Here is a 13082-nt window from a genome sequence, read left to right on the forward strand (position 1 = left end):
CTTTATAGTCTGGATTATGGCATCTCTCTTAAAAATGCTATTTAAGACTATATTCCAGACTATAGAGGCCTCTAAGAACCAATGAATATTTTTGGTTTCTTGGTAAGATATGAATTTCAGTGAAATGTAAGAAAATCAGAAAGCCATGTGCTCTGACTTGGGTGTTAATGTCTCTTCCCACAAATATCCTTTGTCTTCCCAGCATTGCCTGCTTCAGTCCACTGGCCATTGCTTCTCTCTCAGCCCTCAAATGATTCATATAAATTTGACAAATATGAGAGAAATTCTTAACTTTATCCCTATAGCTCCAATATCTTCCTATAAGTCAATCTATTTTACCTATTTTTGAATTATGTCTTTATGATCCAATTCCTGCTGGCTATTTGTAATGAACCCCAAGGCTGGGAACAATTCAAACATTAGTAAGTATGGTAAACTTTCTGCTTAGGAATACACGGTTGTCACTCTTTTGCCTGTGATTAGACATGGAGGTCAGTAGTGAGTTCTAAGAAGTACTTTTCTGGGGAATCCCAATTCCACCAGTTGCTCTTATTTGGCAGCTAATGTGAAGTAACACAAATTAGAGACTGGCTACACAGAAATATTGAAATGCTGTAGATTTAGGCAGTTTTATACTCGCAGAACATTCCTTGCCCAAAATACCGTGTGGAGGACATTCATCATAAGAAAAGAAAAGGAAGTGAGATAAGGCTTCAAAACCAGGAAACATGGTGTCAGCTTTTCTCTGCTCCCCACTGATGCACTAGGTTCTCCCCTCCTGAATGGCTTCCTCTCTCTTCTGCTTGTTTTCATCTCGGAAACGTGATACTCAATTTCTTTCAGTTGCAGACACCATTTTTATATAATTATATGCCATCTCTGCAGTGGTTAAAAATGATTGGGGATGGTTTATATTTAGAGCAGCAAGAAAAGCTCATCAGTCTATTTGTTCGGTATCTCCTATCTTCTGTTCCTTTAAAGATTTTATTTATTTGACAGAGAAGAGAGATAGCCAGAGAAGGAACACAAGCAGGGGAGTGGGAGAGGGAGAAGCAGGCTTCCCGCTGAGCAGGGAGCCCGATGTGGGGCTCGATCCCTAGACCCTGAGATCATGACCTGAGCCGAAGGCAGATGCTTAACGACTGAGCCACCCAGGCGTCCCTCTTCTGTTCCTTTAATAGGGTTTTAGGGACGCCTGGGTAGATCAGCCGGTTAAGCATCTGCCTTCGGCTCAGGTCATGGTCCTGGGGTCCTGGGACCGAGCCCTGAGTTGGGCTCCCTGCTCAGTGGGGAGCCCACTTCTTACCTCTCCCGCTTTCTCTTTCTCTCAAATACATTTTTTTTTTTAAAAATATGGTTTTAAACAAAGACTAATAGCCTGAATCATTTCCAGTAAAATCACTAAAGGTTTTCTTAATACTCCTTAAATCTTTCTCCCCATGTTTCCATCTTGATTCTGAGGAGGGTCCACACAATCACTAACATTGTGGGGAACCAGTGAATGCTGGCTCTGGGGCCATGGGTGAGTGGTCAGGGGACACCTTGCAGCTTGGCTCTCTCATATCTCCATCGATTTGCAACACAGGTAAGATGAGGGTTGTGGAGAGTGGTGAGTGGACCAAGCTTACACTTCCTAGAACTTCACACTGGCTGCAGCCACCAAGAATGACCATACCAACTGCACACTGCCCTCCCCCACCCCCGGGGCCCCCTGGCCTGCACAGCATACAACCGACAGGCTGCACATGACCTGCTAGAGGCTTCTGGGGCTTTTCCAGGAAGAAAGCCCCACCTGGGTACTAGCTTGAAGAGGCCCCAGTAGTGATTACAGAGTACATGAAGCTAATGAAGAGCTAAGCAAGAGAATGCAACACCAGGTCTTTATTAAGGGACAGAAACAGCACAGGATCTTTACTTAAAAAATTTTTTTAAATATCTTTTTGACCAATAATGCAAGAAGCAACAGAATTTAAAATTGGCTCTCAACTTTACAGGAGGCGCCCGTATTTACTTACCCATGAACAGTTAGCATGACTTCATACTTGAGAGGTATTGCTAAAGTCACTCTGTTACGCTTCAGGTCGTCCGTTTCCCCTTCATTTGCACTACAGAAGCAAATAGAAGACACCCTGTTAGAATCCCCCAAACATAAAAATCATCTTCAGAGAGGACTAATCACATTATCATATATACTGAATATATCTGGAGGCTTGGGGAGTGGCCGGGGGGGGGGAAAGATGTGGTAAGAAATGTTTATGACAGGGTTGGCAGAAATTTGCTCTCATGATTTACAGTGTTATTTCCTCCAAAGATGGTTAGAGATGTTTTTGTTTCTTAGATCACACAAGAGAAGTTTTCTCCTGCAGACAGTGGAACACAGCTTCATGGTTCCCTTAAGTCCCCCCACCCTAAACTCAGGGGTCCACTTCCTTTAGCACCATTATTTTTTCACAATGTAATATACCAGGTGGCATGCACTGTGATGCTGAGATCCTCTTCTGCTCTGCTGAGAGAGCTCACATCCAGGAGAAAGCTGATATCTATCTGTAAAACACAGAGAGGGAAACACCCATTTAAAAAAAAATCCAAAAATAGTATTTTTTATCATCTGAAATTTTCCTAATGTTGATGTTCTGTGGAATGCAGATTAGAGACTATGTTCTAGAAGCACGGCTACCCCTCACTCAGGCAGTGAGCTCCAGGAAGCTGTTGTGGTTGTGGCAAATTTAAAGCACCAGCTTCCACAAGTGACATTCAGAGACAAAGCCTCCTTCTAAATGTAAAGACAGGCAGGTCCAGACTGACAAAATTAGAGATGCTTTAACAACTTGAGTGAGGACTCTTGCCAGTAACACCTTTTTGTATAGCAGAGGTAACATGCCTGGCAGATAGGACCACCTGGGGTAGAGAGGGGGTGGGGGGGGTGTCAGGGGAGGGTGAGACAGGGGAGTAGAATTCTGATTGACACATTCACATGCCCATCTTGACACAAACATGTGCCCCTATTTTTTTTTTTTTACAGTGAACATTGCCAAGAATATAAACACAATCTCAAAGATCTAAGCCCAGTTGGTGTGAGTTTTATTTCGTCAGTTAGCTACTTACCCTAAGCAAATAAATAATTATATACTTGTTCACAGCATAAACAGAAAAAATAGAAAATATTTTATGTTCATGTTCATAAGCCAAAACTATACATGCTAAATGCTTACCCTTGATAGGTGATCTACATATATATAACCAACACTGCAGTCAAGTTTGACTAAGCCAGAGCTGTCTGTTACTTCGCAGCTTATTTGTTTCTCTTCCTAAGAGGGAAAATGAAACAACCACTTTAGGTAAGAAGGCAAGAAGTTTGTAACATATGCTTAAGAATAGTCTTTGAAAAGAAAATCATTCCTCAAGAATTTGCTTTCCTGGAAGACTATTTTCTGTTTGTTTTTGGGATCAATAGAAATATAAATAAAATTTATAAATGTGCACGCGCGCGCACACACACACACACACAGAGGTATATTTTAATACACCTGTAAATTCTCCAAAGAATACACAGAATAACTCCTGGGCTTGTAGCTTTCATTCATGTTTGTATTCCCTATTTAATTCAAGGTCCAGTTTCTTGAAAAATCATGAAGCAAGTATTTCATGAAGGCCCTATTTCATTGACTCTCTTCTGTCTGGGATGTGAGAATGTGACAAAGGTATAGAATTATAGTAACTGTCATCACAATAGTATATATATATATATATATATATACATATAGTCAAACATTCAGGGAAATGTACATCTTGATGTATCTATGTACTGTACATGTGTACATATAAATACACACTATATCCTATAGATGTATATGTGCTATAGATGGGTGTGTGTATATATTCTATAAATGTACTATATATTATATAGACAGATGGATATTTTTTGAGCTTTCCCTCATACTATTGCAAATAGGCTCCCAGGGCTCTAGAGAAAAGGGTCAAAGACCTCTCTAAATGCCCTTGGTTTGAAGAGATGGTCTCTGGTTAAGAGAGAGGTAAATTTGCTAAGGGAAAAGATAGGCATCAAAGGAGAAAGTGATTGAGGTTTCTCTCTTTGAAATCGACCTTACTAATGCCTTGCTGATAGATTTAACTGTTCTCGACTGAGGCACGGTGCTCTAGGTGCTTCAAACTCTTGCCAGAAAAGAGAAATTGCCTGTGCTCTGGTTGATACCAGGACTTCAGAATTTGTGGAGGATTGCTGGTTGTACGGTATTTGTTGGAAGTTCTTTGGGAACAAAACTGGGTATGTGAATGTAAACTGCAGAGCAGTAACTCCGGGCGCCCAGCTTGGAGGACCAATATTGCTTGTTCAGGGAGCCCGGCCAAGACGAGTGGCACCATGGCACCAGATGAGCAGGTCATCAATGAGAAAAGCAGCAGCATCCAAGCAGCTTGCTTGGACAATGGGGTCTCTCACACGGTAGCATTTGGAAGAGGGAAGCAAACTTTTTTGATCTCAGATACCAAGGAACTTATCGTTTTGATCAGGAGCAAGAAGGAAGTCTCAAAATCAATGGAAGCTCTAGTGATTAGTCTGCATACACCCCAAATATTTAGGCCTCATGTCCATGAAACGGATTACATACCATGTACATTTTTTAAGAAAATTTTATTTATTTACTTGAGAGAGAAAGCACAAGTCAGGGTGCGGGCAGAGAGGCAGAGGGAGAAGCAGACTCCCCACTGAGCAGGGAGCCTGGACATGGGGCTTGATACCAGGACTCTGGAATCATGACCTGAGCCAAAAGCAGAAGCTTAACTGCCTGAGCCACCCAGGGTCCCATACCACTGACATTTAAAAAAAAATGAAATATAGTATCATGCTATGGTTTTTGATACTTACCAGATCTAAAATCTTAATGAAGTAAAGGCCAGAGGGGAGTTTAATGTGCAGAGCTGTTTCATATGCATCATCTCCAGCATTAAACAAGGACACATTCAACATTACTGTCTTCATACTCCCAACAGCAAGATAGGTCTTATTTTCATGTGGCCTAAAAATTAAGTAATATTTAATGTTACTTAGTAACGAGTAAGTAATGTTTGGGAAATAAAAATCCCATCTCCTCATTTATCCTGATCATAAAATAGTAATTTGGAAAAACACCATGGGGGAAATGAGCCCATACAAGTAGATACCCATTCATGTTAGAAAGAACTCAATTTTTCATGTTTCAGATAAATTCAGTCAGCTATTACCCAGGAAGTTTGTTATTTTTAGTCATAATTAAGTTAATCTCCTTTCTGTTTCACATCTATAGCTTTAACATGTTTTCCTCACTGTTTCACAATATTTTTCTAAAAGCAAAGCTTTCTTTTCTTTACCTCTTGAAAGACCTTGAACTAGCTGCTGCCCAAACCAAAGGGGAAAATGGGGGGAACTGGGGAAAAAAGGAGACTCTAGAGACAAACACCAGCCAAACAGAGGATGTTCTGGGGGAATGAGCACAGCCCAGGAAAGGACGGCTCTGCCCAGCAAGTGGATGCCCCTACAGTCTGTTGTACTACAATTCATTTCTTATGGCAGGCTGGTCCGCTCAACCAATCACTAGACCAAATTAAAACTAGAACTGCAGCCATGTTTCACCATCCCGCGCCCTGGAAAGAGAAGACTGCAGCAAATCCAGACCTATGAGAAAGCGAGTTCCAGTTCGGGCTCTGGCCCCAGGCCTTCAAGTTGGGAGGAGGTGGTTCAGCGTTTTGAAGCCTCAGCCGCCATTCGCAGTAGTAATAATTACTACGCTGAAAATTTGGCTCATGCACATTCCATGAAATCTCAGAACAACACGTTTTTATATAAGAAGTTGAGGTGTAAAGACCTTCAAAGTACCACAGCCAGAATGTTCTAAAGTCTCCAGGTAAATGCTTACACAGCCAGTTCTCTTTACCAATGAGAGCATTAGAAGAGCCCAAAGAAAACTTTTACACAATGATTCTATCCAAGAATTTAAAATTTAGAAAAATTGGTTCAACCAGTGAAGGATGTGACCCAAAGCAAAGTGTCAGGTGAGGATAATCCTAGCAGTAAGAAAGGTAACCTTTCATCCAGCACTTGAGGATGTTTACTCACGTTTACATTGTAGCATTCGCATCAACATCTGTATAGATTAGTGTGTGAATAAACTATTTATGGAAGTGCTAAACACAGAGTCCACATTTAATGGTTATTTGTGAATTGATTTAAAACAAAGGGTGTTTGAGATCAGGGTTAAAGAACAGGTTTGGAAATTTATGCTTGTAACCATTATTTGAAGACACATGAATGACTGTAACTGAAAGCTCCTATATAATCATCACGTTCCTTATTCCCTGATACAAAGATAGTTTAAAAGATCCCCACTTTGTAGAGCTTGTAAAGGACAGATGTATAGACAAATGTAAACAACTATTATAAATCCACAGGAAAGAGCTGTGCATGAGGGGCTCTGGGAAACCAAGGCAGGGAACCACTTTGCCTGAAGGTAGAAAAGGCATGTTGCTTCTTGCTTTCCTACCACTTTGATTATTTAGGTTTATTTAATTTTCGGATTATTTAATTTTTTTAATATAAAGGAAGTTCACGATTTACCATGGATTATACTCTTAACTGATTTCTCAAGCCCTCCTTTTCCAATCCAATTTTCACACTGCCAGAGAGGATCACTTTCCAGAAAGCAAACTTGACAATGTCCTGTGCCTGCTTACTGTGCTTTAGCATCGTCAAGAGAGGATGCTAACTTACTAGCACGACACATGAGGCCACACTTCCCACTGCACAACTCATTCCTTTCTTCAGCCAAACTTACCTGCAAACAGGTATCCAGACACATGTGTTCTGTATCTTACTTTAAGCTCTCTCTCTGCCTTTAACATCTTCCCTCTTCATGTCTCTGGTTGATTTGTTCTTTTCAAGACTCAGCTAAGTGGTAATAGTTGTGAGAAGTTCTTCCAGTTGACACTCATTTCTAACCCTCCTACCTCAGCACTGCATCCCCCCTAACTAAAGTAGCTTCTTCCTCTCCTTCTCTCAGCACACTGGGCACCCCTTTGAGGTAATGTTTTCACACTGTCTGGTTTTTCTCATTACTAGAGTAAGTTCTGGAGAGAAGATGCTAGATCATGATTATCACTCAGAGCCTATAAACACAGTGTTCAAAAAAATGTATGTGGTATATAACTGTATCAAACATTAAAAAGGGTCAGGTAACACTAAAGAAAAACATCAGAAAAATTGGAGAAATTACTGCATAAATGATTGTAAAAAAAAACAACTCATCATTAACTCATCATTATAAATTTTACCAAATGATAGCCATGTTTATCTATTCCGTGACAGTATACAAATGCCAAATGTTTCGTTAAACAAACATCTACTACTACTACATTCATATGATCTGTACCCCATCACACAACCTAACATTTTAGTGGCAATACAGCTACTGAATTGACCAATAAATTAATGGCAATATCAATACTGGAAAGAGTATAAAGATTTTTTTTTAATTTTTATTTATTTATTTGACAGAGAGAGAGACACAGCGAGAGAGGGAACACAAGCAGGGGGAGTGGGAGAGGGAGAAGCAGGCTTCCCGCTGAGCAGGGAGCCCGATGCGGGGCTCGATCCCAGGATCCTGGAACCATGACCCGAGCCGAAGGCAGACGCTCAATGACTGAGCTACCCAGGCGCCCCAAGAGTATAAAGATTTGAGAGACAGAGAGAGAGAGAGAGAGAGAACGTGTGCACAAGCAGGGGCAGAGGAAGAGAGAGAAAGAGAAGCAGACTCCCCACAGAGCAGAGCCCAATGTGGGGCTCCACTAGAGGCTCAGTTCCAGGACCCTGAGATCATGACCTGAGCTGAAGTCGGATGCTTAACCGACTGAGCCACCCAGGCGCCCCTAGAAAGAGTATAGTTTCTGAGGAGTAATTATTTTCATGAACTTCAGAATATGCAAACAAATTAGAGATGCTTCTCCCCACTCTTCTATTTCTAATGGTAGAAATCTAAGAAGCTGCACAGTTCACTTATACCTAAAAATTCTGCCCCTCTTATCCTGATTTTTTTTTCCATTTTACACTTATTGATCAAGATAGCACATACAGAAAAACACACATATCCTAAAATTCACAGCTCAGTGAATTCTTACAAACTGAATACACTAATGAAAGCACCCAGATCAAGAAAATGTATTACCAGCATGAGAGAGAAATGCCCTTGTTCCCCACCCTTCCAGTGACTATCCCCACCCATCACCTTCCTTTCAGGGCTCGATCCCAGGACCCCGGGATCATGACCAGAGCTGAAGGCAGACGCTTAATGACTGAGCCACTCAGGCGCCCCTGGTGTTCTATTTCTTGTAAGTGGAATCACCAAGTATTTAATTTTTACGTATCAGGCTTTCTGTACTTAAAATTTTGCTTAGAACATTAATCTCTACAGATGTGGAGGGTTGTAAATGGTTTATCCTCAGTGGTATTATTTATCAGTTTGTAAACATACCACATTTTCTTTATCCATGCAATGATCCTTGGGAATTTTGGCAATTCTAGTTGGGAGCTATTACAGTCTTTTGGTGGACATATAAATGTATTTCTGTTGGGTTAGTCTGCGTGTCTGTCTAGGAGCGGACCCCTACAGTTTGTGAACCCGGGATCAACTCCTGAACATCTCTAACTCTGGCTAATGTTGGCACCCAGCTTAAATTATACCAACAGGTTATATTTAAATAATACACTATAAGGCACTATAGCATACAAAAAAATAAAAACGTACAACAGAATGATCATGTAAAAAGCAAGTGTACCTACAGTAGGGTCTCCAAGACTGCTGTCTAAAGGCCAAACGTGGGCCCCTGCCTGGTTTTGTAAGAGACGTTTACTGGACACAGCCATGCTCCTTCACTGGCGGCCACTTCTGCACTATGATGGCCGAGGTGAGTAGCTGAGACAGACCTCTGTCCCACAAAGCCTAAAATATTTACTAACTGTCCCTTCATGGAAAAAGTTTGCTGGCTTTGCCCTGGAACGATCTGAGAAGTATAATTAGTTTCAAAATAAGCGCACAACAGGACATCATTATTTTTAAAATCTGATCATTCTGACAATGACAGAGGCTTTGTTATTTGGGGTGGCATCAGATGCAGCATCAGAGAAGACGACCTTCCCTCCCCCGCCACCCCAGGCCTCAGAGTTCCTGGGTCGGTACTGGAGACATCGAGGAGGAAGGAACGAAAAACATGTGGGTGCATAGCAGCATCTCTAGCTTCTGATCCCTGAGTGTGGGACCTTGGATCTTTTCTGGAAGGATGTCTAATAACTAACAGACCAGTGATCCTACACCATGGCTATCCTTTTAGGGTGGAGGAACCGGACTCAGTAACAGCACGCTCTTTCTCCCACCATTTCGGGGAACGCCTGTGATTTCCTCATGCCTGTGTCGCAAATCTTTGTGTGCCCTAAGTATGCACCTGCTTGGTCGCACAAGTAAATGTGCGAGAACACAGTGGTCCTGCACTCCCCCCACTGCTCCACAATCGTGTTACAACTGAAGGAACCTAAGAGGTTCTACAAGTAAACTTCAGCTTGACATTAAAGTTTAATTAAGACTTGTGGAAGAGCTGCCTAGAAATAGACATTTATAAAATATTCTGGCTGGTAACCAAAGCATTAGTCACTGAGCACCTTTGGGAAAGAAGTTGGCACTTAGACAAGCAACAGAAGGTGACAGCACTGCATAAACAGCTAGGTTCCAAGACAACAGCAAATTAAGGAGAAACACAGTGCTCACATTTCAGCAGCCAGACTCCCGGTTTATTTTCCGTTTTTAAGTTATTTTGCCACATTACCATAATTACAATTCTACTTTTTTTAATATATGTCTTACTGTATCTGGATTCATTAACAGGGTGCTGCCAGAAAGATACCCACCAGCTTTTTATGTGATTTCAGAAGAAAGGACCAGGTGCACATCTGGAAGTGCGACAAGGCTGAACCCGAGCTTTCCCCAGGAATCGTGGTTCATTCTTCATTAAAACATGCATAATGCACTCTTGAAATTTACAAAGCAGCCCAGAATCCACATAATTTAAGCAAATCAGGGTACTGTGTATATACAGAATCCTAACTTAGTAAGTGAAAGAGGAAGAATAGAAAAATGATGGATTTCGGGAGCAGGCTCTATGGTTTCCCTAAGTGAACAATATTGTTTTATTTCGCAAGAAATTCTCCTCATGTCTTAGGATAATGAATGCGGTTTGCCTTGATAAGATGAGTTAGGGCTTCATAGCTAACATGTTTTTAATCAAGATGCTAGGACAAAATATAATGCCAACAGAGATGTACCTGTGTCGAGGTACAGGAGTCATTCATTTGACAAAAAACTAGCCTGCAGCAAGGGGCCTTCAGGCCCATGTGAAATCGTGTCCTCTTTTTGCTACTGACTTCAGGGAAAAAGGAAATACTGGAAAATTCTCATCAACTAGAATATGTCCGTTAATTGACATTTAAGGAGCTCGCATTTGAATAAAGGTAGACTCCTTGAGGTCCCAAGGAGTAGAGCAGGAGAAGATAGAGTGGATGATACAATTAGTAATTAGCATGTTTTAATGTATAAAGGATATAATTCATCTTTCAAGACTCTGAGATCAGTGAGGCGTATATTCCTACCATCTCCATTTTAAAAATGGATAATTTTGGTCGACTTGCTCTTTTGGGGACAAACAGCATAGTGGCAGATATTGCCCATTGCTCACTGTCTACCCAACAGTAACTTCCCTTCTTAGCTGCTAGAAGAACCCCAGATTATTCAGGCAGAAGGCAGTACTCCCTTGCTATTCAGATGAGAAGCCCCTCATTCAGTTTCAGGGAATGACTTCTGATTGATCTATGATAATTCAGGGATGAGCACATGACAAGGTCCTGTAAATCAGAGTAAGAGATCTGCCAAGGTGCTTCCCTTCCCAGAAGGCAGCCTCAAGTGGACACAGAATTTTGCTCTTGCCCCTTTTCTTTTGTTGGCAACCTTGATGCTGCTGCGGCCTTTGGGGGACCATGAGGGAAAAGCCAAGAAAACTGGAAAGATAACCACGCATGTTCAGATTTTGGTAGCTGCCCATTAAGCCTGTAGCCACCTCCTGCTTATTACGTGAAAACAATTAAGTGCCTTTATTATTTAAGTCACGATTCATCAAGTATTGTTACCTGCACTTCAAAGCAGTCCTAACATAACGAACGCACTTGCTCAGGAAAAGCTTTCATCATTTACCCGGGATGCATGACTGCGGTAAAAAGGGAAGTAGTGTCATCTGGATCAGTCATCTATATGAAAGACTTGATTTTAAACTTCTACACAATGGCTAATACCTGGTATTGTATTTGTAATCTTGATAAAAATCATATTTGCTCATCTTCATCTTAGCGTGCAAGCCCAGATGATTGGGGCTGGTTGTCCTGAGAATTTAGACCTTCAGGAAGAAGCCTCAAGTTAATGAGCACATGAGACAGTGTGCACATGCGCTGCTTGGTTTGCTGTGGGCAGTCTGTTATGGCAGTTCTCAGAAACTCATGTTCTTTGCTGAGGAAATGCATTTACCTGAAGCAGGGCTGTAGCTCAGAGGCACGAAATGCCCTTAATGCCAGTGGAGGGACAACCAGGAGAATGTGCAGAGCAAGTGTCACACGTGCTTACTATTCCCAAGCAAGGAGAGAGGACTTTTACGTGGGAGAGGCATATTTTTGTCTGATAGAGTAGAATTTATTACAAGGCAAAGCAATTTGTTGGAACCCTTCACTGGGGGCCTAGAGCTTGATGAAGAGTTTTCACGTGAAAATTCCTCAAATAAGTTATCATTTACTTCAGAGATAGCCTGTAACTTTCCCAGTTGATGCAAAAGATGTGGGACTTACACTTTTCCCTGGCATCCGTGCCACTTCAAACCTCACAAAACAGCCAAACCATCAGCGACTTTCTTGGGACAGAAAGAAACATTCCACTCTGGAGAAACCACCATGCAGAAAATGTTTAGGATTCAGTGGCAGTTATTTCATTTTATGGCCAAACTGAAACTTTTTTTTTTAAATCAAGGTCTACCCACATCCCAGTAACAGTGTTATCAAAAATAACTTATACAAACCTTGATGTACTTTAGGCTTTGTGCTAGGCACTTGGTTTGCAGTATTGCATTTTATCTTTGAAACAACCTTATAGAGTCGGTACTCTTTTACCTTCTGATTAATGAAGGAAGAGGTTTACGGAGGTGAAAAGGCTTCTCTAAAAAGTCCATTCAGCTAACAAATGGTAGATAAACTTGAACCAGGTTAGCTGGACTGTAGATCTGAAACTCTTCACCACCACCACATTGCTTCCCAGATTTTAGTTTGATAAAAACCACTCGTAGCCATATTAATACTGACTATTTCTGGCCTGGTGCCCATAGATTCTGATTTGGATGGTCTGGGGCCTAGAAAACTGCTTTTCTGTTAAGCATTCCAGGTGATTCTCATGAAAGTGACTCAAAGACCACACTTTCAGAGACACTGGCTTCCCCACCACTGGCTGCCATTTAAAATCATAATGGATTTGACAGACTTCAAGAAATATTATCACTTCAAAGTACAAAAAAAAAAAAAGTAAAGTAGGTAATATAATTTCTTGTGAGAAAGTTATGTGCTGAAGACAAATTATTTCATATCTTATTAAGATGTATTTTCATTCTTCAGAAAAGAACCATTCTTAGTAATATTTTCATATAAACTTCACTGTCCTGGGCGCCTGGGTGGCTCAGTTGGTCAAGCGTCTGCCTTCGGCTCAGGGTCCTGGGATTGAGGGGCTCCCTGCTTGTAGTCCCTCTCTCGCTGTCTCTCTCTCTGTCAAATAAATAAAATCTTGAAAAAAAAAACTGGGCGCCTGGGTGGCTCAGTTGGTTAAGCGACTGCCTTCGGCTCAGGTCATGATCCTGGAGTCCCGGGATCGAGTCCCGCATCGGGCTCCCTGCTCAGCAGGGAGTCTGCTTCTCCCTCTGACCCTCTTCCCTCTCGTGCTCTCTATCTCTCATTCTCTCTCTCT

At 41.5% G+C, this 13082-nt stretch overlaps 1 protein-coding gene across 1 annotated transcript in view; it reads right to left on the reverse strand.

Moving 5' to 3' along the window:
* ITGA4 (integrin subunit alpha 4) overlaps nucleotides 1-13082 on the reverse strand; it is a 78566-nt gene that overhangs the window by 10579 nt on the left and 54905 nt on the right. Inside the window, exons 18-21 of the mRNA XM_028122226.2 lie at nucleotides 4886-5036; nucleotides 3213-3308; nucleotides 2465-2544; nucleotides 2016-2105 (exon numbers count right to left, since the gene is read on the reverse strand). Coding sequence (XP_027978027.2) covers nucleotides 2016-2105; nucleotides 2465-2544; nucleotides 3213-3308; nucleotides 4886-5036 — 417 coding nt within the window. The remainder of the gene's footprint in view (nucleotides 1-2015; nucleotides 2106-2464; nucleotides 2545-3212; nucleotides 3309-4885; nucleotides 5037-13082) is intronic.

This window comes from Eumetopias jubatus, unplaced genomic scaffold (assembly GCF_037043125.1).
Source record: "Eumetopias jubatus isolate StellerSeaLion01/CBP00866 unplaced genomic scaffold, mEumJub1_p1.0 scaffold_3, whole genome shotgun sequence".
NCBI lineage: Eukaryota > Metazoa > Chordata > Mammalia > Carnivora > Otariidae > Eumetopias > Eumetopias jubatus.